At 37.0% G+C, this 27,724-nt stretch overlaps 1 protein-coding gene across 9 annotated transcripts in view; it reads right to left on the reverse strand.

The window, feature by feature from the left end:
* Nucleotides 1-27,724, reverse strand: part of SUGCT (succinyl-CoA:glutarate-CoA transferase) — a 756,457-nt gene that overhangs the window by 393,429 nt on the left and 335,304 nt on the right. The window contains exon 13 of one of the 9 annotated variants that reach the window (XM_026502819.4): nucleotides 1,001-27,302. The exons of the other annotated variants lie outside the window; for them this stretch is intronic. Coding sequence (XP_026358604.1) covers nucleotides 27,270-27,302 — 33 coding nt within the window. The 3' untranslated portion in view covers nucleotides 1,001-27,269. Of the gene's footprint in view, nucleotides 1-1,000; nucleotides 27,303-27,724 lie in introns of those variants that run through there. 9 annotated transcript variants of the gene reach the window in all.

A 27,724-nucleotide genomic window follows, 5' to 3' on the forward strand; every position in this document is an offset into this window, starting at 1 on the left:
TTTTTTAAAGTAAGGCTCTGGGGCGCCTGAGTGGCTCAGTAGGTTAAGCGTCTGCCTTCAGCCCAGGTCATGATCCCGGGGTCCTGGGATGAGTCCCATGTTGGGCTCCCTGCTCAGCGGGGAGCCTGCTTTTCCCTCTCCCTCTGCCCCTCCCACTGCTTATGCTCTCTCTCTGTCAAATAAATAAATAAATAAAATCTTTTAAATAAATAAAATAAAGAAAAATTAAAATTAAAAAAAGTGAGGCTCTTCACCAAGGTCAATGTTGAAAATTATGGATATTCTAGCATTGTAAGGATATGATGTGTTTTTTAGTATTTTGTTTATATTCCACATGTCTAGGAAACATGCTATTAGTATCCCCTATATACGAATTGGGTGCCAACCCTTATTTGGACCTTTCTTTTTCCTTTAGCTCAGTGTAAAAATTCCTTATTATCTCCTTTTGATTAAACCCATTTCCCACTGTTTATTCCCATAGTCTTCCAAACTTTAAATTTAGAACTTATTCAGCTTCTCCTTTTTAAAGATGGTCCAAATTCCAAAGTATCAGGTAATATGAGTCACATGCTTCGGTAACTCCCTCATTTACACAGTACTTGGAATAAATAAGTAATTGAATGAGTTTTTCAACGAAGTTGAACTTTGTTGGACAACTTTATAAATTATTCTAATTCTGCACTACAGCTCCCTCAAATTCACACTGATTCTGTCTTGGCAACATAAGATTCGCTTACTGGAAGGAAGATCCACTTGTATTACTAAGCAAAAATAATCTCTGTTTGTTTGCTATTATAAGCTAATGAAACTTATCAATAGCTTGTCTTTTCTTTATGAATTGGCACCATCACGGTACTTTTTATTATAAATTCTACTCTTCTGGCAACCTGTTTCAGAGATTTAATTCATATATATGCTGTCAGGATTTTTCTTACCCTTTTCCTTTTCTCAGCTCAAGGAATTTTTTGTATCTACTACACATAAAACATCTTGTGAAATCTTTTTTTTTTTTAAGATTTTATTCATTTATTTTGGAAGAGAGAGAGAGCACGGCGGGGGGGTGGTGAAAGGTGAGGGAGAGAATCTCAAGCAGACTCCCTGCTGAGCAAGGAGCCTGACTAGGGGATCGATCTCATGACTCTGAGGTCAGGACCTGAGCCAAAATCAAGAGTCGGACACTTAACTGACTGAGCCACCCAACATGCCTCATTACATCTTTCATACAGTGTTATTTCACTGTATTTTTTGTTTTATTATCACAATTATTAATTTTGCAATAATTTCAGACATAGAGAAGGGTTAAAAAAATAGTTACAAAGAGTTACTATTACTCTTTACCTAGCTTTGCTTTATTTGGATTTTACTAGTTTTTCTACTAATGTCCTTTTCCTATACCAGGATCTAATTCAGGATTACATCGTCTTCATCATCACCAGTGATGTTACCAGGCTGCAGAGCTAAAGCATGTCTGCTGGTTTTCTCTGCTGTAAAGTTATTATTCTTCCTATTGTAGTTAATGAATATTTGGGGAAGGATGGAGACGTACTGAAAATATTCTGCTTCTCATTAAACATTCACTCACCATTGTAAGCATTTGCTGGTGGATTCTGCCTACAGTAATTACTATGATGATGTTCTAATGGTGATCTATTTCCTTCATTCCTTCTGCATGCATTAACTGAAATATTTCTGTAAGAAAAAGTTGTCCCTGGGGCGCCTGGGTGGCACAGCGGTTGAGCGTCTGCCTTCGGCTCAGGGCGTGATCCCGGCGTTATGGGATCGAGCCCCACATCAGGCTCCTCCGCTATGAGCCTGCTTCTTCCTCTCCCACTCCCCCTGCTTGTGTTCCCTCTCTCGCTGGCTGTCTCTATCTCTGTCGAATAAATAAATAAAATCTTTAAAAAAAAAAAAAAGAAAAAGTTGTCCCTTAGTCTCACTTATTCATTTATTTAACCATTCATTAGGTCAGTGTGAACAAATAAATATTTTGTTATTTGAGCTGTATTTCAAATACTTTGGGTTCTTCTGCTCTTGCTTGGATCATTTGTTATACCATTTGTTATACTTCTGGCCATTCAAAGTTCTTTCAGATTAGCTCCTATAGCCTCTCGGTGCATCCCCACACTTTTTTTTAGTACTTCCATATTTTCTGGCATCACCCCATGTCCAGACATATCTCAAATTTTTCCTCCACAAGCCCTGGAGTCAACTATTACTCCAAGAAGCTCTCAATACTAATTAATAAGAGGATAGTATTGAGAAAGCAAGACCTGGGAGTTAAGTATGTTCATGACTACCGTTGAATCACTGCTTCTATGAATCACATACGATTCACATGTATGAATACCTTCTAGTGCATGCACATATATCTGATTTATTTCTGTATTTATGTATCTGTATATATTTTAAAAAAACACATGGTTGATATTGATATCTCTGGTTCTAATCTAGCACCAAAGGGCTCATTCTATTATTCTTACTATGTTTATTTATAAAAGCTTTGACAAGAAAAGAAACACAGCTTTCATTATCTACAGGCGATCTGCCTATCTGTTCAACACTATCATACGAGTAAACTAGGTTCAGAATCGCTAACCCATGCCCACTTGAAAAACAAAGTTACCAACTACACTGTATTGTGTGTCATCATTTTTGTCTTTAGCCTTACACTATCCAGTCAAAAAACTGGTTTCCAAAGTCACTTACGTCATGTCCTTCCTTCCCTTACGGTGTAGTTTATCATTCATGTGTCATGATCAAGAGCGCATCTTTGGTCTTCTTGACATCCTGGTTGGTTTTTTATTAATTTACATACTCTTCATACTACAGAGTGCTATGGTTTTGACCAATGCATAAAGTTCTGTATTGGCCACCACAGTACCATACAGAACAGTGCAGTCACCCCCCAAAATTCATGTGTGCCCCTTTGTAATCAATTTCTACCTCAGCTCTTAACCACTACCAATCATTAATCTGTTTTCCAACTCTACATTTTTGCCTTTTCAGGAATGCAATATAAATGTAATTACATAATATGCAGTCTTCTGTGCCTGGCTGCTTTCATATAGCAAAATGAACTTAAAATGTACCTGATATGTGTGTGTGGTGGGAGCGGGGGTGGGATGGTGGTTTGGCGATTCCAGAATGATAACATGAGTAGCTCCATGGATTCACTCCTCAGTGAAACAATGATAGATGGTAAAAAATCATTATTAAGAACAACCATTTAAAGTTTCTGTAAATTATCCTAAGGATATATAGTGAAAGAAGAAATATTTATTCAATAAAATCTACTAAATCTCAGTAAGAACAGTAAAAGTCTGTGGCATTTGGGACTCCCTCCACCAAACCCCCTCCACAATCCCCCTCTCTTTGCTACCCCTGAGATCAGCAGAATAAAAGCTCTATTTGCAGTGGTGCCTCCAAGAACACAGGGCTCCCAATCCACCCAGTTCCCAGGCAAGGGCTACAGTATCTCTCCAGAAGGTGCAGGCCAAAAGCATTTCTCATCACCAACCCTCCCCCACCCCCCAGCTCAGGACTGCAAAGTCTCTATTTCAGGCAAGAAATGTTTAGAGGTATAGGGCTGTCTTCTTCCACCCAGTTCTGAGCAATTAACAGGAGACTAGTAGCTATATGAAAGCAAAACAAAAGTAAACTGGAGGCCAGCTTATTTATCAGAGAGAACCAGAGAAAGAGAAAACTAAATAGACCCCTTCTTGGGGTCAGAACAAACCACAAAGACTGACCTCAGAAAACTATCCCTGCAAGGAGGAACCAATTTAGTTAGATCAAACTATGGGGCTATTCCTGCCCAAAGGCATTGCTAAAAACAATACAGAAAAACCTGGCAATTAATGGAGACTAACACCCAGATGTGGTACCAACTGAGGCAGACAATTTAACAGAGAGATTAGGGAAAGTCAAAGAGAGCTCTGCTAAAACCACTGTAATCCTGTGCTGAGACTACACATGCCTGAGGCGACACCTTCTGAACATAAACATTAGAGGGTTCAAACTGTAAGGGGGGAGGGGGAGGAAAGACTTCACTGAATCAGACCAGAAAAGTCATTAAACAAATAAACAAGAGAAAACAACAAGCACTGCAGAGGGGTGGCAAAGGAATCTGTACCCCAAATTGCTTACAATACATTATCTAAAATGTCCAGTTTTCAACAAAAATGATGACACATGCACAGAAACATAAAAATGTGACTCATATACAAGAAAAAGAGTAGGCAATAAAAATTACTTCTGAGAGTATCCAGATGTCAGACCTAATGGATAAAGACTTCAAAATAGCCTTATAAGTATATTCAGAGAACTAAAGGAAACCGTGCCTAATGAATTACAGGAAAGAATGATGAAAATGTCTTGCCAAATAGAGAATATCAATAAAGGGAAAGAAATTATTTTAAAAGGACCAAATGAAACTTCTGGAGCTGACAAATACAATAATTAAAATGAAATATTCACTAGAGGGGCCAAAAAGTAAATTTGAAATAGGAGAAGAAAGAATGAGTGAACCTGAAGATAAATTGGTAGAGATTATACAGTCTGAAAAACAGACAGAAAAAAGAATGAAGAAAAATAGACTCAGAAAAATGTGATACCATTAAATACACCAACACAGGCATAGTGAGTGTACCAGGGAAGAGGAGAAACAGGAGCACAAAAATATTTAAATAAAAAATGGCTAAAAATTTCCCAGATTTGATGAAAACATTCATCTACAAACCCAAGAAGCTCAATGAGCTCCAAGAAGGATCAATTTAAAGAGATCCACACCCAGAGACATCTTAATCAAAATGTTGAGAACTAAAGACAAAAAGAAAATCTTGAAATCCAGAGAAAACAAGTTAGAACAAAAAGCGAACACCAATAAGATTGGCAGATGATTTCTTATCAGAAACAATGCAGGCCAGAAGGCAGGGGATGTTATATTGAAAAGTTTTTAAATTAAAAAAAAAAAAACACCTGTCAATCAAGAATCTTACATACATATATCTTACAAAATTATTTGTCAAATAACTATTTTTCAAAAAATTTTTCAAAAATGTAAATGAACTGGGGTGCCTGGGTGGTACAGTCAGTTAGGCTTCTGACTCTTGGTTTCAGCTCAGTCATGATCTCAGGCTCCATGCTCAGCAGGGAGTTGGCTAGAGATTCTCTCTCTCCCTCTCCCTTTGCCCCTCCCCACTCTCTAAAATAAATAAATAAATAAACCTTTTTTAAAAAATGTAAATGAACTAAAGACATGCCCAGATAAACAAAGACTGAGAGAATGTGTTGCTAATAGACCTTATAAGACACATTAAAGGAAGTTCTTCTAGTCCATATGGAAAAATGAGTAAATTAATTTTACCAAAATGTAAAAGACATAATAAATGTACATTTCTTCTTTCTTCTCTTAACTAAATACAAAAAATCCTATTAAACATATACATATATGAGACCAACTCATTATATGAGTTTTCAACTCATTATATGAGGCCAGTATTACCCTGAAGCAAAAACTGAACAAGACATAAGAACACTACATGCATACATACATACTTTTACGAAAATAGACCAAAAAAAAAAAAATCCTCAACAAAATACTAGCAAACAAAACATAGCAACACATAAAATGGATTATACACCATGACTGACTGAAATTTATCCCAGGTATGCAAGTTTGGTTTGACATCTGAAAATCAATTAAAGTAATACACCATATCAATAAAAAAAGACAAAGAATACAGATCATTTCAACAGATACAAAAAAGCAACACTTTTTTCTGATAAAAGCATTCAACAAACAATAAATCTGAAGTAACTTCCTCAATCCTGACAAAAGGCATCTATGAAAAGACCACAGCAAATGTTATAATTAACAGTGCGAAATTGAATGCTTTGCTCCTTAGATCAGGAACAAGGCAAGAATGTCTGCTCTTGCTACTTCTATTCAACATAGTACTGGGGGTTCTACCTAAGGAATTCAGGCAAAAACTGAAATGAAAACCATCCAGATTACATAAGAAGATAGCATGATGTTATATACAGAAAATTCCCAAGGAATCCACATCGCCCCCTAAAAAATTTTCTTGGAACTAATAAGTGAATTTAGCATGACTGAAGGAAAAATCTATTTTATTTCCATGCAGTAGTAATTAAAAACACAAATGTAAAATTGAGAAATCAATTCCATTTACAATATCATCAAAAAGTAAAATACTCAAGTACAAAATTGGCCAGAGGAATACAAGATTGCACATTTGAAACTACAAAACACATTTTGCAATACGTTAAAGAAGATTAAATAAATGGAAAGACAGTATCTTCAGGGATCAGAAGACAGTATTGCTAAAATGGCAATACTACCAAATTGATCTGCAGATTCAATACATTTTCTATCAAAATCCCAACTAACTAATTAGCAGGAACTGACAAGCTACTTCTAAAATTTATGAGGAAATGCAAGGGACCTGGGGAAAAAATCTTGAATGAAAAACAAAGTTGGGGTACTCTTCATTTCAAAACTATGAAAAAGCCACAGTTCAAGACAGTGTGGTACTTGCAAAAGAATAGACATACAGATTAATGGAACAGAAATAAACCCTCACATTTACCATGAATTGATTTTCAACAAGGGTACCAGAAAATTCAATGTGGAAAAAACAGTCTTTCAATAAATGGTGGTGGGCCATGGTTATTTATATGTAAAAGGAAAAAGGTAGACTCCTACCTCACACCATATGCAAAAACTAACTCATGGAGTTAATTAAACTAAATGAATTAGAGACCTAAATGTAAAAGATAAAACTATAGAATTGTTAGAAGAAAACAAAATCATAAATCTTTATATCTTTGGATCAGGCAATGGTTTCTTGGATACAACATCAAAAACACAAGCAACACAAGAAAAAAACAGATAAATGAGACTTCATCAAAATTAAAAGCATTTGTGCTTCAGAGACCATCAAGAAAATATAAAGACAACCACAGGATGGAAGAAAATATTTGCAAGTCATGTATTTGATTAGGGACTTGAATCCAGAAGACATAAAGAACTATTATAACTCAATAATAATAGACAAATAACCCAACTGAAAAATGGGCAAAACATTTGAATAGACATTTATCCAAAGTAGGCATACAAATGGCCAATAATCACTTTAGAATATTTTCAACATCATTATCATTAGTGAAATACAAATCAAAACCGTGGTGAGATACCACTTCATACCCACTACTATGAACATGAAAGGAAGAAAGGAAAGAAAAAATAAAGGAGGAAAGGAGGGAAGGGGGAGGAGAAGAATGAAGGAAGGAAGGAAAGGAGGGAAGGGGATGGTAAGAAAGAAAGAAGGGTAGCTAGATAAATAGATAATAAGTGTTGGCAAAGACATGAAGAAATTGCAACCTTCACGCATTGTTTGTGGGATTGTAAAATGGGGCAGCTACTTTGGAAAATAGTTTGGCAGATCCTCAAGAAGTTAAACACAGAGTTACCATATGACCCTCCTAGCCATATACGCAAGAAATATTAAAACATATGTCTACACAAAGCTCGTACATGAATTTACATAAAAGCACGATTCATAATAGACAGCATATGGACATAAACCAAATGCCCATCAACTGATAAATGCATAAGTAAAATGTGGTGCATCTATACAAAGGAACATTATTCAGCCATACAAAGAAATGGAGTACATACTATCACATGGAAGAATCTTGAAAACATTATGCTAAGTAAAAGAGCCACTCACAAAAAGACACATGTTGAGTGATTCTATTTATATGAAATGTACAGAATAGACAAATCTATAAAAACAGAAAGTATATTAGTGGTTACAGGAAGCTAGGAAGAGGGTAAAATGCTGAGGAAATGCTAATGGGCCTTATTTTAGGGGTTATACAAATGTTCTGCAATTAGATAGTGGTGATAGAATTCACAATGTTGTGCATGTGCTGAAAACCATGGATTACATACTTTAAAGGGTAATTTTCCAGTATATGAATAATATCTCAATAAAGCTATTAGTTTTTTAAAAGGTCACACACCATATGATTGCATTTATTTAACATTCTTGAAATGACAAAATTATAGAGATGGAAGGAAAATTCATGGTTGCCGTGCATTAGGAATGGGGCAGTGGTCGAGGTAACTCGAAAGAGGCAGCAGAAGGGAGATCGCTGTGGTTACAGAACAGTTCTGTGCCTGGATTGTGGTCATGGTTACATAGATCCTCACATTCATGTAATAAGATGGCTTACAACTATATACATACACATTCTACTGATGTCAGATTCCTGGTTTTGCTGTTACGCTATAATTATGTAAGTAAGATGTAATCATTGAGAGAAGCAAGTGAGGAGTCCACAGGACCCTCTCTATCATCTTGAACTCCCTGTGAATCTAACTATTTCTAAATAAAAAGTCAAAAAAATATTTTAAAAACCATCAATGGTCTTCGAATCCAGTATTTGTCAACAATGTCCTAATTATTAACCTGCTTCTCAACAAGTTCCTTAATACCTGAAAAAGACACCCTGGCAGATAGATAGATATAACATATTTCAGGCTTGAGGCAAATACATCCCTCATTGCAAAGAAATTATTTGGTACTCCTATTTATTGATTAGTCTCCTATGCTTAGAGTCAACCTAGTATTGTGATTCTTTCTCCCTGGCACTCAGCACACTGCTTTACACACAGATGACACTCAGGTAACTCATGAAATATTTGACAATGAATGAACTGTGATCTTTAGGTCTCAGCAAACAGCTGTGGTAGCTCCATTTCATTACTGTGAAGCCTCATCTAAAGGAAACAGGGATCTCTAGTTAGAGCACCTTCCTTTTTGCATATTTAAAGACTATTTTCTAGAGCAGTTTTGGTTCACAGCAAAACTAAAAGGAAGGTACAAAGAATTTCCATATATCCCCATCCTGCACACATGCATAGCCCATTATCAACATCTGCCACCAATTACATCATTACAAATAAAGAACCAACAATGACACATCACAATAACCCAAAGCATCTTCTTTTCCACATATAAATTTCTCAGTCTCTGAAAAAATAGTCTTTCTTTCACTGTACTTCTACTATAGTTTGCAGAAATATACTTCTCTGAGCCTAAAGACCATGCAATTGCCACTATTTGCATGAGAATTTCCTTTTTTTAATAATATTTTTTATTATATTATGTTAGTCACCATACAGTCCATCCCTAATTTTTGATGTAATATTCCATGATTCATTACTTGCATATAACACCCAGTACACCATGCAATACGCGCCCTCCTTACTACCCATCACCAGCCAGGAGAATTTCCTAACTTACGTAAGCCCTAGTTGCATTAGTCAACTTGTTTGGGATAAGAGTCACTTAAAAAAAAAAAAAAGCCACCTTTTCAATAACATAATGACCTAATGTCATTGTGTGCCTTGGGTCAGAGGATCCCAGAGTATAGAGCAGCATCTTAGTACTTAGTCTACTATATGCTCCTGCATATAGGTGTCCCGGCTTCCCCTGCTGCAGTGATAATTCGAGGATAAGTAAGATGGATCTCCATGAGACTAGGAACTGAACCATATCCTGGAGAAAGCTCTCTAAAACAGATTTTACAATCCGAGATGGCTAGGAATAGGGCTTAAAATGAGATCTGTTAGTCCAGTTGCAACACAGGAATACTACTGTTCCCCAAGACGTCCACAAATACCTATAATTATTAAAGTAGCCGATTTCCTATTACCTGGAGAGTACTTCTTCACAATGCTCACACACTGGTCATCTATAGCTGGATTATTAGCAGAATTAGAGTTTATGAGAGGTTCAGGACCAGAGTTCTGGCTGACAGGATATAAAACAAGGAATGAAAAGTTTCTACTAACTCCGACGCGTGTTTTTGGGTAGGCTCTGTCAAATACGACTTGGACCTAAGGAATTCTATCCTCTATCCTGAATTTCTACCATGAAACTGATAAACTCTGCATATGTCATGGATGGTTGTCCATAGGCACGTCTACATCCTGCATGGGCCTGGGCTTCACTGCTACCCAGGATCACCAGCATGCTTGTAGGAGTTCATCTGCTCCACTTCCGGTAGCTGGCATCACACTACATGGGCTGACATTTTGGATACAGATCGAACCCTTGCACGGCGTACAAGTATTCCATGAAATGACTCTCGGGCTCCCCATTTTCATCTCCTACCTTATCTCCTCCACACACCATGCTCCAGCTATGACCCACCATCTGAGCTTCTCACACCCACCCCCCAGGCAGTTCCACATCGCCCATTTCTTTGCTTGGTTAATGCTGCTGTCTGACGTACTTACCCGTCCACCATTGCATTTTCCAGAAAACATCTAGTCGTCTTAAAAAAAAGAATTAATAAAAAGTGCCTTCCCTTGCAGTACTTCACATGCACTATCTCATTGAAGTATTTTTTTTTTAATTAATAAGGCAGAAATCATTAAAACTTCCATTTTACAGAGGAGGAAGCTGAGGCATGGGAAGGTTGAGGGGTGCCCATAGTCACTCCACGAGGAAATGGCAGAGCCAGAAAAAAAGCCAGTTCTGTCCAACTATAAAGACCATGTTCATAAACAACACTCTCCGCCTTCCAAAGCATGCTGTGCTTCTACAATAGAATCCTTGGGGAATCTTCTAAAAATCCAGATATCCTTAACTCTATACTAGCCTGTCTTATCAGAATCCCTGTGGCTGGAGCCTGCAGGATCTCTGTTGTGAAAAAGTTCCCAGGTGACTAATGACTATCCTGTTTGAGAGTCACTGCCTGACAATATATAAGGGCTTACAACAACTATTGACACTTCCACGCACCGCTAAGAAATTGGACAGCATCTGAAACCAATTTTGAAAATTTAACCATTTTTCATAAAAGTTAAATGAGACATATCTATTTTGCAAAACTGAGAATCTGTAGAGAAGTATTTCCAAGAGTAACTGCATTCTGGTAACATTTTAATTACATTTTATAAATTAGCAAAAATCTGTTTTGTAAAGAAAAATGAATTTAAATTATCTTTCATTTAAATTTTTGACAAGGAATCAACTACAATTGGGTGGAGAAGATCTGAACATTTGATTGAGTGCATGGCTGTCTTAGTGGTCCTCAGGCATCAGAAATAAAATCTCAACTATGATGCAGAAATATCAGGAATAGTTCGGGCTTCAACTACTCAGTGTTTCATGTCTCTGAAACAGTAAAGGGAGAATTATTATAATCGGTCCATCTGAAATGTGAGAAAACACAAACAATGGCATCAAACAGTCCTCTGACAGTTAAATAAGCATTGTTTTAAAGTGACGGAAATCTGAGAGAAAGGCAATGAAATTTGAAATTTTATTTTGCATGTTTCGAGAAGACTTCCCCTTTGTCCCTTTATACTTTAATTTTTTTAACGCAAGCCCCATTGTTTTTGCAGCTATAGAATGTGAGGCATTTGAAATCAGAATTTTTTGTGGGTTTTTTTTTTTTACTTTTTATTAAGAAATAATTTTAGACTTACAGAAAAGTTGCAAAGCACAGTCTTCAAATACTGCTCCACCCAGCTTCTCCCACTAACAGCTTTCCTAACCACCATAAAACTATCAAAACCAAACACAGTACATGGGTACTCTATTACTTACTAACCGAGAAACTGAATCTTGACAAGGACCACACTGGCCATTCTCTCTGGACCAGGAGATAATCCAGGATCCCACATACTGCATGCACCTGCCATATACCTTTTTTAGTGCTCTCCCATCGGGGACAGTTCCTCAGGCTCTGCCTGGCATCGCCCGGACACTTCTGAAGAGCACTGGTCAGGGATTTTATAGAATGTCTTTCCAATTGAGTTGGTCAGATACTTTCCCACAATTAGATTAAAATTACATATTTTGGGCAAGAAGGTGATGTTATGAATCATTTCAAAGGACTCATGATGCTGATAGACCTTTTTTTTCTTTTTCTTTTCTTTTTTTGTCAGAGAGACAGAGAGAGCACAAGCAGGGGAAGTGGCAGGCAGAGGGAGAGGGAGAAACACACACCCCACTGAGCAGGGAACCCAACACAGGGCTCGATCCCAGGATCCCAGGAAAATGACCTGAGCCAAAGGCAGACGCTTAACTGACTGAGCCACCCAGGCGTCCTGATGCTGATAGATCTTATTACTGGTGATACTAACTTGGCTCACTTGGTTAAATTGGTATCAGTAAGACTCTCTCAGCATAGTTATTTGTTTTTCCTTTGTGACTGAGAACATGGAGAGATACTTTAAGATTCTGCAAATACCCGCTTTTTCACTGTAATTTTAGCATCCATCACTGGTTCTTTCTTGCAACGGTTTCTACTGTGTTGTTTACCTAAAGGTAATTTTCCATTTCCCTCATTCCTTCTGTGTTTATTAAACGGGATCCTAAAATCTGACCAGCTCTTTCCATTCTTCTGTATTTATTTATTGATTCAATTATTTATTTATTTGAGGATGGACTCATGGATATTCTATGGATTACAATTCATTACTATAATTACATTGTATTTATTTTGTTACTCAGATTGTCCCACTCTGACCCTTGGAAACTCTTTGAAGTTGGCTCTTTTGTACTTCTTCCATGTTCCCATCATTTTGTGAGCACTTCCTCACTGTCACCACACGATGAATTATACTGTATTTGCTGTGAAAAATTGGGTGAATGATTTAAGATTCAGTACTGCTCAGAAACAAGAAAATTGACTTTTTTTTCCTCAGTCTCTCTGACCATTGCTGGCTCTGATACTTTATTCCCCTTTCTGAAAATTCTGTTTTCCCTCACACTCTAAAATATTTCATTTGCCAGAGAACAGTGAAGAAGTGCTGGATACATGTCAAATGCCTGACACAGAAAATTGATATTTATGGAAAGTGGATTAAGGACAAGCTAGCGATTCATTCCTACAGGTCAGAAGATTTTCTTTCTCTTTAGCAGAAAACCCTTTATTTTAATAAAAAAGTAAACAAAACCCCAATATATAAAGCACTCAAAAGAAATAGTGCATTAGTATAAGTATATTTATACAAATATAATGTTAAAGACTATGACCTTTGCTTACCTTACAATCAGTATAAAAACTGGGTTTCTATATTATACTTCCAGTTATTTAATGACCTTTTCCATTCAATTTATTTCTATATTTTGTTTTGATCACACATTTCGTGAAAATCCTAATTTGCATGACAAAGTATATTAACTTTTTGAGCACTTCTACTTAACTATGTTAGGGTTCTCTCCAAGGAAAATTATTCAGGAACTCTTTTAAAAATAGTAAGAAATTTTGCTTTAACGTTGAAACATTCAGGTTCTGGGTACTACAGAGAAATAAGTATACTCTACACTGTCTCCCACTGAATGTGGCTAAAAAACCTCGACAGAATACATGGAGCAGCTATTTGAGGATTCAAAAGTAAATAGCAGCAGATGGATTGGGGAAGAACAGAATTCAAATACCACTATACAAGCAGTAAGTTTACCCATTTTTTTACTGCTGTATCCCCTGGTCTGAACTTGTCACATAGGAAACAAAGAAGTGAGCGACAGGACTTTGCTATAAACTGAACATTTGTGCCCATCCCCCATGCCCCCCCCCAAATTCTTATGTTGAAATCTAGTCTACCAATGGGTGGTATTTGGAAGTGGAGTCCTGGGTGGGATGGGGATCAGGTCAGGAGGATGGAGCCCTCAAAAATGGGATTAACACCTTATAAAAGAGACCTCCAAGAGCTCCCTCTTGGAGGGAGGAGGGGACAGGAGAGGACAAAGCATAAAATCAGCGGGCTATGAACCAGGAAGTGGATTCTCGCTAGATGCCAAATATGTCAGCATCTTGATCTTGAACCAGCCTCCAGAAATGTGACAAATAAGTTTCTGTTGTTTATTAGCGACACAGTCTATGGCATTTTTGTTACAGCAGCCTGAATGGATTAGGATAGATGTGAACTGGGAAAGTGCAGGGAGAAGCCTTTTAGTTCTGGTTCAAGGAATGGGAAAGGGAATGCACATTCAACAAGAGTGTGGAAACCCCCCATTTTTTCTCTTTCTTTTATCTATTCTCCTACCCCCCCAGCTCCCTGGCAATGCTGTGGTAACAGGGTAGCAGTAGCTTTGACAAGCAGAGGCAATAGGAGCCAGCAAAAGCCAAAATCCTAAGGGAAGGGAACATTCCTTGACGTTTGATGGAACTGTAGTTTCAAAGGATGGACTCAAATCTGATTGTACTTTTTCTCTTACTGTCCCATTGCCAATTGGCCCCAAAGACAGGTGCAGTTGTGAAAGTGAACAGGAGAGTAGCATAACTAAAGCCATAGTACCTGGCCAGACGACCAAAAAGAGGCACCCCAGGAAACTGGAAATTACCAAGGAGATCTTGAGAGAAGAACTTGGGAATATAACTGCATTACATTACTTAGGAACACCTGGACACATGCATAAGTCAAGTTCAACAAATCACACTTTGAGAACTGAATTAACAGATACACCACCCAGAACCCAGACTGGCTATGAGGTGGTATATATACACCCCCAGATTTGGACAGCTTTTCAAAAGGTTAGAAAATTGAACTGACATTAGGACCATTTCCCTTCAAAGGCTAATCAGAACTTAGTCTGAACCCAATCACCTTGAAATGACCAAAGTCATGTGAAAAAAAAGGGAAAAAGAGTGGAATGAAAACGACAAGGTCTCAGCAATCTGTGGGACAATAATAAGAATGTGTGAATATTCTATTCATCCTGTTTACAACTACATTGTAGGTCTACATTGTGCTTGTAATTAGGGACACAAAGACCAATAAACACAAAGGAACCAGCTTTAGGGAGTATATGAGATATCCTACTCTTTCATAAAACTCATGACCTAACTCAGACTATTCTCCGTGCTCAACCCCATACAACAAATTAAACCCTCCCAACACTAATTTGTGCTTTGACAATGAATTTCTAACCTCTTATGGTATCTTTTTGTTTTTATTTTGAGATTTAATTTATATAACATAAAATTCATCCTCTTAAAGTGACTTTAAATATATTCTCAGGTTTGTGCAACCATCACTACTATCTAGTTCCAGAACATTTTCATCACCCCAGAAGGAAACCCCATACTCCTTAGCAACCAGTCCCCTATCCCCATCCTTCCCTCAGTCCCTGGAAACCAATAATGTACTTTCTGTCTTTCTGAATGGGTTTTATCTACTCTGGACATTTCACATAAATAGAGTCATACAATAGGTGGCCTTTTATGTGAATCTCTCTTCACTTAGCATAAAGTTTCCAAGGGCCATTCATGCTGTAGCATGTATCAGTACTTCATACTTTTATGGATGTATAATATTCCATTGTATAGATACACCACATTTTGATTATCCATTTATCTGCTGTTGAAAATTCACGTTGTTTGTGTCTTTTTAGATTTTATGAATAAAGTTTCCATGAACATATGTGGGCACACTTTGTACAAACATATTTTTTTCAATTCTTATACATAGGAATAAAATTGCTGGGTCCAATGATAACTGCATGTTTAACGTTTTGAAGAACTGCCAAATTATTTTCCAAAGCAGCTATACCATTTCACATTGTCACCAGGACTGTGCGAGGGTTCCAATTCATCTACACCCTTAACAACACCTGTTACTGTCTTTTTCATTACAGTCACACTTGTTATATCACACTATAATTTTGATTTATATTTCCCTAGTAATTTATCATGCTGAGCATCTTTACACGTGCTCAATGGCTATTTGTATATCTTCTTTGGACAAGTGTCTATCTAAATCCTTTATCCATTCTTAATTATGTTATTTGTCTTTTCATTGTTCAGCTGTAGGAATTCTGCATATATTCTGGATACTAAATACTTATGGTATCTTTGACTCTAACTTGTAGGGTTACCAATATACAAGTAGTCACTGAGTCCGGTCAATTCTTTTTAGTGTGGCTTTTATCTCTTATTTTCCAGACCTACCATAATCATTTTAGTTCAGGCTTTTAAAATGTGATGCCTAGATGAATCATTCAGCAACATAATCTTCTAATTGATCTATGGCAAAAGCTTTCTAGAAGATCTTCTTTCCTGCGGTTTTAAAAGCATCCATCAAATCATCTTGCACCTGGCAAATAAATTAATATTTCCTACATATGAAGTTTTTGATTTACACAGCCTTGTTAGAAAAGTCTTCACTTTCAATCAATGCCTATATTAGGCTGACAATCTTCAAGAATTTTAGACGTTGATAATATTTCAGAATTTAGATACAAGGTTATTGTCCCTTTTTCTTGTGACACGAGTGGAAGGCAGTACAGAGAAGCAGGTAAAAGAAGCAATCACATTAAAAATAACTCTATACACACAAGATCTGTTTAGAAATTCATTTGGATTTCTGAAATAGTCTGTTAAGTTTTTATTTGAAAGAGAAAGAAACAAAGTGATGCTTTAAGAGCTTTGAGGGAAATGGTAGATGAGGTAATGCTGAGCTGGTAGGGAGTCAGAGGCAAAGAAAGGAGAGGAGACATAGACTAATAAAGGATGAGGACTCTAGGGCTGCCTGGGTGGCTCAGTTAGTTAAGCGTCTGCCTTTGGCTCAGGTCATGATACCAGCGTCCTGGGATCAACTGAGCCCTGCATCTGGCTCCCTGCTCAGCGGAGAGCCTGCTTCTCCCTCTCCTGCTCCCCCTGCTTATGCTCTCTTTCTCTCTCTCTCTGTCAAATAAAAAAAATAAATAAATCTTAAAAAAAAAAAAAAAAAAGGATGAGGACCCTAAGTCCTTAGTGAGTGAGTGAGGAGCACACAAAATGTCTGTAACAGAAAAGGAGATACATCAAGAAAGGTGAGAGGACACAGAAGATACTTAGTACTATATATATAATATATAAGGCCATTTTTTGTTTCCAACACAGCCCACAGGGAAAATCCAAGTCCTTTAGAGTAATATTTGAGGTGTTTCACGATTAGGACCCAAGTTACACTTCCAACTTAATCTTCTACCATCCCCTATAATGATTCTCAAAATACAGTTTGTACCAGAATAATTCTGGGAAATCTACATAAGCCAATTCCTGAACCTCATCCAAAGACATTAAAAACCACTGGGCTTGGTTAGCTCCAGAAATATGAATTTTAACAAGGCCCCTGGATGATTCTAAGCCAGGTGTTCTTTTGGAGAAAACTCTGAAAACACTACCATAAAACTCTTACGCTTGTCTTTCAAAAGGAGCAATGAATGCGAGACAAAACCTAGCAAGGTAAGGACAAGGAGACCAAGAAGCCCAGCCGAGCACAGTCAGACCTTCTTAAATGTGCAACTATAAGTGGAAAGAGGGTGAGCACAAAGTACAAAGTAAAAGAAATTTAGCACATGGATATTCTAATAGGGTAAAGAACTTCAGGATATCCTGGAAAGGCAGAGTGGAATGCAAGGGGGTAGGACTTCAGAAATGATGAAGTAAACTGCTCAGCAGACCCTTTTCTCAACAACACAGCAAGTTGGGTTGTGGAAATTATTGTTAAAAATAATTTCAAATCCCCAGAAATTATTTTAAGGGCAGACAGCAGATGAAGAAATATTCTCTCAAGAAAATCTACTCAATCTTAGAAAGAAGTGAGAGTCTGGCATTTGAGCCATGGCTCACTCCACTGACATCCCCTTCTCCACCACCACCACCAAGCTCCAGAATTCCATGTGATGAAAACTTTAACCCAGCATTCTACTCCAAGCAGGTGAGGCCAAGATAATGGGAGCTTCCTCTCTGCCCAGCTCTCACTCCGGGACTATAGTTGTATCCCATTAGGGACAGGCGACTGTAATTATGACTTCCCCTGGCCTGCACTGCAGAAGCTATATCCCAGGCAGGCACAGCCAGAAGGACACAGTAGATCATAAAAATAAAGAGCTCCACTGCTCTCCCTGAGGGGGCTGGCCCTTTTTTTTTAAGAGAGGATGGAAACTCCGTGCCTAATGACCTAAGGGGGTTGTTGAAAACAAGAGGGATCTTTGTGGAGAGCAATGAAAAGAAAGCTGGCAGCTCCAGAACACAAGCAAAACAGTGGATAATCACCAAAAATTTAAAAGAGAGAACCAGGGAAAGAGACCTTTGGGAAAAGGTCCCTGGGATCACAATCAACTCTTCATGTTAAGGAAGGGGTGCGTGCATGCCAGGCTATGCCCACTAGGAGCAATCAGAGCAAGACGTAAAGACAGATCTGAAAGCATTAACCAGGCTGCATTCTGACCCATCCATCAAAAGCCTCACTAGCACGGGCTCAATCTCTGACCAAACACTGACTTAGGTAAAGCTACTCTGACCCAGGGGTGATGCCTAGGAGGCTACGCTTAAATATCATATCACACTTATATTTGGAAGTCTGGGCAACTGTGTGAGTGTCCAAGGTTGTGCTCTCTCAGAAGCAAATCACAGAGGATATTCCCGAACTATTAGTCCCTCGCTGAAAGGAGGAAAAAAGAAAAAAAAAAAAACAAAAAAAAACAAAAGTAAATTCCCTTTACTGTGATAGCAGCTTCCAAGTCACACACACAACCAACTACAAAGGATAAGAATCTAACTGGCTAAGAACGACCTTTGCCCAATCAGTGGCCTGTGTCAACTCAGGAGAGACCCGCAGGTAAAAGATAAAAGCAAGTGGAAACCATCTGAGCTGGGACCTCAGGGGTTATGCATTGCAAGGAAAATGGGCTTCACAGAATTGGTGCAGCCAAGTCACTGTTGTTAGACCTGTTAAGAAACAAACAAAACAGCCTCTGGGGTCGAAGGGGATCTAGTATGTCCAGATATCAACAAAGAGTTATGAGACATGCAAAGAAACAGTAAAGTGTGACCAATACACAGAAAGAAAATGCTTGCAATAGAAACCACGTTTTGAAGAGGCCCATATGGTGGACTTAGCAGCAAAAAACTTCAAAGCAGCTATATGTTCAAAGAACAAAAGAAAGCCATGCTTAAATAATTAAAGGAAGATATGAGGACAATGTCTCATCAAAGATATCATATCAATCGAGAGATAGAAATATTCCAATTATTAAAAGGAACCAAATGGAAATTCTGCAGCCAAGAAGTACAATAAGTGAGATGAAAAATTCACTGGAGGGGCTCAACCATGTATTTGAATTGTCAGAAGAAAGAATCAGCAAATTTAGAGATAGATGAATAGAGATTATGCAATCTGAAGAAGAGAGGGGAAAAAAAGGAAGAAAAGAACAGAGCCTTAGGGACGTGTGAAACACCATTAAGAGCACTAACCCACACATAAATAGCAGAACCAGAAGGAGATTTTGAGAAAGAGATGAACAATATTGAAGAACAAATGGCTTAAAACTTGCATTTAAGTTTTCATGAAAAGCATTAGTCTATACATCCAAGAAGTTCAGTGAACTCTAAGTATGGTAAATGCAAAGAGATTCACACACACCCAGACACATAATACTCAAAATGTTCAAAGACGAAGAGAAAACCCTGGAAGGAGCAAAAGCAAAATGACTGATAACATACCAGGGAGCTGAATAAGATTAACATATAACATCTCATCAGACATCATGGAAATCAGAAGGCAACATATTAAAAGTGTTAGAAGTAAAAGACTGCCAAACAAGAATATTGTATCCAGCAAAACTACCTTTCACAAATGAAAGCAAACTAAAGACAATCCCAGTTATACCAAAACTGAGAGAATCTGTTGGTAGCAGACTTATATTTTAATAAACATCAAAGAAAGTTCTTCAGACTAAAAGTAAATGATACCATACAGCACGATGAATCCACACACAGATACACAGAAAGAATACCAGTAAAATAATCACAGAGGCAATTATAAAAATGATATAATTACATATTTTTTCTTCTCTTAGCTGATTGAAAAAGCTATTGCAATATACAATATGTATATAAATGTAGTGTTGGACCTATAATATATAAATGTAATGTATTTAACAATAATAGCACATGGGGAGTGGATAACAGCAAAAAGGTGTACTGGATTAAGGAAAGGACATCTGATCCAACTCAAATCGTTAACTCAAATCCATAGGTAGAAATTAGGAAAACAAGATAAAATAAAAAGATTAATATAAAAATTCTATAAATATATATTTGCTCTCATTTCTTTGATCAGCTGTCTTAAAAGATTTAATATAACATTATATACACTAATAATTATAACAGTGTATTGCTGAGTTTATAATATAGACAGATGATAGATAGATAGATAGATAGATAGATAGATAGATAGATAGATAGTTAGATGATAGATAGATAGATAAGAGTAAAGTTTCCAGATTTCACTGTAACTAAATCAGTATAAAACTGAAGTCAATTCTTTTTTGACCATCTTCCCACCCCTCTTGCCTCTGGCAACCATCAGATTGTTCTGTATTTACACGTCTGATTTTGCTTTTCATTTGTTTTTTTTATTCATTTGTTTTGTTTTTTTAGGTTTCACATAAAGGTGGAATCACATGGTATTTGTCTTTCTCTAGGACCCTCTAAGTCAATCCATGTTGTCAAAAATGGTTAGATCTCATATTTTTTATGGCTGGGTACTATTCCTCTGTGTGTGTGTGTGTGTGTGTGTCTGTGTGTGTGTGACCTTCTTTATCCATTCATCTATTGATGGAAACTTCAGTTGCTTCCCATGTCTTAGTTATTATAAATAATGCTGAAATAAACAGAGGGGTGCATATATTTTTTTGAATTCGTGTTTTCACTTTCTTTGGGTAAGTACCCAATAGTGCAATTATGGGAGAAAGGTTGTGGGAGATAAAGACTTCCAGTCATGGAATGAATAAGTCATGGGAATTGAAGGTGCAGCACAGGGAATAGAGTCAATGGTTTTGTACTAGTGCTATATGTGACAGATGGTGACAATACTTGTAGCACAGCATAACCCATAAAGTTGCTGAATTACTATGTTGTACACCTGAAACTAATGTAACATCGTGTGTCAACTATACTCAAATAAAAAGAAGTTGAAGTCAATTCTGATAAGTTAAGGTATAGGTTATAGGCCCTAAAGATACCAATAAAAAATAAGCTCAAAATGTCATTGAAAGTTATGAAAGGAATTAAAATATTATGCTAGAAAATATCTACTTAATACAGAAGAAGACAATGAAAGGAACAGAGGAATAAAAAAGACATGAGGCACATAGAAAACAAAAGGCAAAATGTCAGGTGTAAATCCAGCCACATCAATAGTAACTGAGTATAAATGGCTTAAACAATTCAATCAAAAGGCATACGTTTTCAGATAGAATTAAAGAAACAGGATCCAGCTTATCTCTTATGTCTACATATGAGATACTTTATATTCAAAGACGCAAATAGGATGAAAATAAAAGGATGAAAAAGATGTACAATGAAAACAACAATCATAAAAGAGAATGCAGTGGCTACACTAATATCAGAAAATAGATGTTAAAACAAAGAATCTTACTAGAGATAAAGAATCATTCCTTATTATGATGATAAAGGGATAATTCTTAAAGATGATATAACAGTGGTAAGCATATATGCATGTAACAACAGAGTCCAAAATATATGAAGCAAAAACTGACAGAAGAGACAGACAATTCACAAATAATGGTTGGAGATTTCAACACCCAACTTTCAATCTGTATAGAGACTAGGCAGAAGATGAACAAGGAAATGCAAGAATTAAACAATGGTAAAAACAAACAAGACCTAACAGACATCTATAGCATATTCCAACAGGATACACATTCTTAAAAATACAGCGAACATTCTGCAGAATGGATCGATCCTATGCTGGGACATAACATAAGCCTCAATAAATCCAAAGGAGCTGAAATCATTCAAAGTATGTTTTTCAAACACAATGAATGAAATCAGAAATCAACATTAGAAAGGTTGAGAAATACATACAAATGTGGAAAGAAATAAAAACACTTTTAAATAACCAAAGTTCTAAAATTAACCCTTATTAATGGCTAATTGATTTTGAACAACAGTGCCAAGAAAACTCAACGGGGAAAATATTAGTGATTTTAACAAATGATAAAATGATACTAAAAAAACTGGATATATCCCTATGCAAAACAGTGAAGTTAGACTCCACACCTTATAGCATGAGCATACACACACACACACACACACACACACACACACACACACACAATGGATCATAGACCTGAATGTAAGATGTAAAAATTATAAAACTTTTAGAAAATATAGCTGTAAATATCCATGTCCTTAGGCAAGCAATGGTTTCTTAGTACAACACCTAAAGCACAGGTAATCAAAGTAAAAGAGACAAATTGCTAATTCAGGCTCCATTTTTAACTGCTGAGTTCTTAAAGAATGTAGAACTCCATTTCAAGGTCCCTGTAGGCCTTGAATACACCATTTTGTATCTCTTTCTCCTTCATCATTTTAGAAAAGTTCTTCAAACATCAGTGGTGCTCAGTCCCTCTCAATCATTGCTCATGTTCGGTACCACCAATAATACAACTAAAATGCTTTTTAATGTAATAACTACAATAAAACGGTAAGGAAAATGTTAAATGTTTTCATTTGAATAAATCTGTAAAATCATAGCCTTTAATACTGGCTGTAAGAGAAAGAAAAACACATACAGAGAGAATAACTGTACAAAAAAAAAGGAAAAAAAAAGAGGAAACTTTCCAATATTCTCAGGTCACAAATCATTTCAAAATCACTGAACAGTAAAAGTGGAAATCCTCCATTAAATTCCTCTTAATCATTGAGAAGGGATTTATTAGTAATATGACAAACTGATTACAACAGGTATTTAAAAGGATAAAGAGTTCTTTGGTAAGTTGGAAGATACAGGCTTCGTTACAGAATTAATAAGTCATGGGAATAAAAGGTACAGTGTAGGAATATAGTCAGTGGGATTGTAATAGTGCTTAAGTGATTAAGACATTTTTGCAACTCTTTGCCAGATTTTAAACTTTTGTTAATTCATTAAATAGGATTCTTTATGCCTATTACTTCTCACTGCTAAAATACCCAGAACATTTATGTGTAACTCTTCTGTGACACTGGACATACTTTACCTTAAGGTGGACTATAGGACTTCCTTGCATGCTGAACAGCTTTATCTTTGTTGATTCACTGTTTTCCATCATACCCTCCCCTTGCCAAATACCTAATACAAGACTATATGTATAATATACTGTACATAATATAGTCTTGTGTAGTACATGCATTACATATATGTATGCATACATACATACAGAGAGAGGGAAAGGAAAGGAGGGAGAGAGAGAGCGAGGGCAAGTACGTGACAGCCATCAATTACTATTTGCTAAATGAGTGAATGAATGTCTGAGTGAATAAGCAACTACATTTTCCTTTGCCCTGAACCATGCCTCTCACATTTTCATAAAAAGATCAAAAGAAGGCTTTTTTCTTTAACATAAATTCTACAATCTTATTTCCATCAACATCAATCAAGTAACGTCCAAGGCATTCCAGTTGGATATCTAAGTATATTTGTGTTATAGTTCAAAGAAATTGGTGCCTCCAAATTTCTTAGCTATATTTAAAAAATGAACATAAAATGCCAGTAATGTTATACTACACATCCTTAATTTTTATTTGACATTTCAGTGGGTTTCCTCTTACATAGTAAGAGATGAGGCTTCTTGCATTAGGATTCTTTGAAACTCAACAAAATAAAATTAGACACTGCTGCCTAATACTTTATATTTTAATATAAAATTGAAGGTTTAAACGCTCCATTTTTATTTCACTTAATCACTTAAGCCTAAAGCACACTATTTCTTCAAAAATTTAAAGTGTTATCCCCAGGTATCATAAGACAAACACACACATACTATATGTGAATTTGTTCACCATCTAAAGTGTGTCATGTATGTTCAGAGATACACACAAAATTTATTTTTTTATCTCCTTTGTCTACCAGGAATTATTTTCAGACATACTGTTTTATCTTAGATCTTCATCGACTGTTTTCCAGTTGCAGGGAGCACTGTATGTGTGTATTCCCCAGCAGTGTTAGAGACAAGGATATAATTGTGCTTGAGGTGCGTAAGCCCTCCAGGACTATAGAACTGCATTTCAATAAATATCAGCTAGTGTCATGGAGAAGGCAATCTTTAAAATGCATCAACAATGCGTGTGTGTGTGTGTGTGTGTGTGAGTGTGTACATGTGCGCGTGCAGAAGCGCGTGCATGCATGAGTGTAGAAAGGGCTTGAAAAACAGCTTTGTATTTTGGGGTGCTTCTGACACTTACTATATGAATATTGAAAGCTTTTTTTTTTCCAGATGCTCAGATAGTTTGCCAGAATGTGCTAAAAAACCAAATCGCTTGGAGAATATGAGCTAGCCTAGAGATTAATAAAACCTCCAACTTCACAGGCTTCCACAAATAATGATATGAAAACAACAGATAATTTTAAGCTATCAAATATTTCAATACTTCGCTCTGCTTGCTTCTATGACCTATTTATCCCATACGAAAAGATTTGTTAAAGGACTTGTAATGGCCTTCTGGGACAGGAAGAAGAAGGTTTCTGTAGAAAATATTAATTTAATTTTGATAGTGATACAAAGTTAAGTAAGGGTTGTTAAGGGATGGCTTGCTGCCACGGGGTGGGGTTTTGTTTTGGTATCCTTTTAGCCTGCAGGTGTTTGGCACCAGCTAAAATCAGGGCCAGCTGTGATATTTCAGTTCTGATACTTCCCTCCCCATAGTTCTCAGAAGTGATGCTTCGGGGTGATGTCTTACACCTGATGGATTCAACTTGTGTGGTAGAAATGTGAAGGCTCTGTTAAATAACACCAGCCTGGCAACACCCATTGCCCTCTCTTCCCCACCCATGGGTCATGGCATCAAGGAGAAAAAAAAAAAAATCAACCACAGATTTGGTCATCCATATCTATATATTTTTTAATTGCACAGTTCATAGAATACACTTAGAATCGCCAAATACACGGTCTTAAGCAAAATACAAAAAAAAAAAAACAGGATAACACAATCTCTTTTGATTCTCATGGTAGATAATGATGCTGTTAAATGCTCTCGGTGGTGGGATCCATACCTATTTTTGCAGGAATCTGTATAGTTTCTATTAAAAGCTGCATTTTCTTTTAAGTTTGTTTGGGTTGGAAAACCTCAAACCACAATGTATTTCATGCACATGTTCCCCAGGGTATGTTAAATAGGACCATACTGAGGTCATCTAGCAAGTTTTTTAAACTTTTTAAGAATTCCTTTAATGTACTGCACAATCTTGGCCTGATTAAAAAAAGATATTTTAAGAAAGCACTTAAAAAATGACTCTTGAAATCTATATGCAGATAATCCATATTACACTTCTATAGCATACACAGAGTTTTCCACAGATAATTCATCACTGAGGGAGAAAAACAATAAAACTACCACTAAAAGGCTTTTGGATCAAAATTTCTCTAAGCGATCTGTAAATACAGACCAAAACCCCCACAGTATTCTTGACTGCCTTAACAGTGGATGCTTGGGGGATTCCTTCAATTGGGCAGTGTCTGCAGCAGATAATCAGAGGCTGAAGGGCAGACAACCTTGCATCTACCCAAGGGGAAAAGAAATCATCTGCTCTTTCAGCTGAGTCAAAAAAAAAAAAAAAAAAAATCAAGTTTCCTCAGAACATGAGGCCATGATGAAATTATTTAGGTTTGAAATAGTTTCTACAATCAAGACCATTTTTGTTGTCTACTGAGCTCAAACCACAGATGAGATGTGAATGGTCCACTTGATAAGCAGGCCCCCAGAAAATCCTCTCCTGTGCTTTGATGCTTCTGACTTTTTTTTTTCTTTTTGGTTAGACATACCCCTCTTCACTTCATCAAAGCCTCACTTCCGGCTCCATGTTCCAGGCCTTGTACTTCACCCAAATCAGTTTTCAGTTGAGCTAGCAGCTGTGCTGGCACGGGGCGCGTGGAGAGCCAGCCACGGGCGCCAGTGGCGCGGTCCCACATCTGAGCACAAGTGGCCAGTTCCACGCACCCCGGGCCAAGAAAGTCTACAGCTCATCAGGGGAAAAACAAGGGAGGACACCTTAAACGGAAATGATACTTTAACGGAAAATAAAAAATAAGAGGAGTGTCAGCAATCAGAAATGATGAAGGGTTCAGAAGTTCTTGGCACGGAGTTTGCAGATGCCTTTCCTTAAAAGAATATTACAGCTTGATTTTTAAGCTAGGGATCCCCATCCCCACAGCCACACTGAATTTGTTTGTATCCACCAAACAAAGGTGGTTTTTTAACAAAAATATAACCTTTAACAAAGGTCTCCACTGAAGAAGGTGTTTTTTAACAAAAATATTACTTTAAAGGGTACCATCGTAATCAGAGCTAATCCGGTGTCTTGAGCCTTTACCTCTGGCAATCCCTACTGCCTTGATAAACATTATCTCATGTAACACGACAATATAGAGAAAAGAACCTATTACACCACTTCACAGTTGAGAAAACTAAAGCTCAGTAAGTTTCTAGAACTGCCCAACAATTCTGACTCCGTGGTCTTAACCATTATGCAGCGCTTTCCAAACAAAGGCTATAGAGAGAGGTTGTCAGCCCCACCCAGGGGTGCACAATAGCCCCTTGATCACTTGGAAAACCTCTGCTTGGCAGAGTTAACCAACTCATTCATTCACTGATTCATACATCAACAACATTTACTGCATATCTGCTAAGTCGATTTTAAATTTATTTGTTCAGAAGGGAAGAGAATTACTAAATTCATGCTAAATCCCTAGCCCTTGGTATGTTAGTAAAATAAAGGTTTGTCAGAGGAACTTTTTAAAGTAGTCCTAAAACACAACTCCCTGATTTTTTCACATTTTACATTCCTTTCAAAACTCAAAATGATATGGAATTCTTTTTAAAAGAGCCAAGTGTCCTTAGCTCTCATGCCAAACAGTCCTACATATAATTGCCTGAGTCGTCTGCGCTAATTTTTAAAATGTAACAGTAATACATTGCTCTCTAGTCTTTCTAAAACTCCAGATAAATTTTGTGTACATTTGGTATTTAAACTGCAAAGAATGAAATTATATATAAAAGAGACGAACTCTACTCTTGCAGACAGAGTACAATTGTCAGTAATTATCACTGGATGATTAAGAATTTTTGATGTTAGAATGGTAACAGGATCTACGTTTTGGTGGATAAGAAGGCAATTTTCAGAGACTCCTGGGGTAGTAGCAAAAGTTGATATCTTGGTTTAGGTAACATCAATCTTCTCCATTTGAAAAATGACTAAAGTACTAAAAAAAAAATGCCATAGACCAATATTAGAAACTTCATGTGGGTCCAAAAGAGTTGAGATAGAATGATTAAAGCAATTAAACTGGGAATGAAAAACCTAATTATCCTATATTCAATCTGAAGCAGCCCATTAGGTGAACAATTTGAAGGGTGGAACCTCGGTTCCTTGTTCATCAATACCTAGAAAATGGGTAATGTTAGAACATATATATATATTTTTTCCTTTTTTTAAAGCGCAAGACAACACAAACAGAGGGAAGGGCAGAGTGAGAGGGAGTCTGATGCCCGGCTCCATCCCAGGACCCTGGGATCATGACATGAGCTGAAGGCAGATGCTTCACCGACTGAGCCACCCAGGCGCCCCTAAAATAACGTTCTTTACTTTGGTGTCTTTATGCCTGAAGAAACAGGTGGAGCGACA

The sequence above is a fragment of the Ursus arctos genome, unplaced genomic scaffold (assembly GCF_023065955.2).
Source record: "Ursus arctos isolate Adak ecotype North America unplaced genomic scaffold, UrsArc2.0 scaffold_3, whole genome shotgun sequence".
In the NCBI taxonomy this organism is placed as follows: domain Eukaryota; kingdom Metazoa; phylum Chordata; class Mammalia; order Carnivora; family Ursidae; genus Ursus; species Ursus arctos.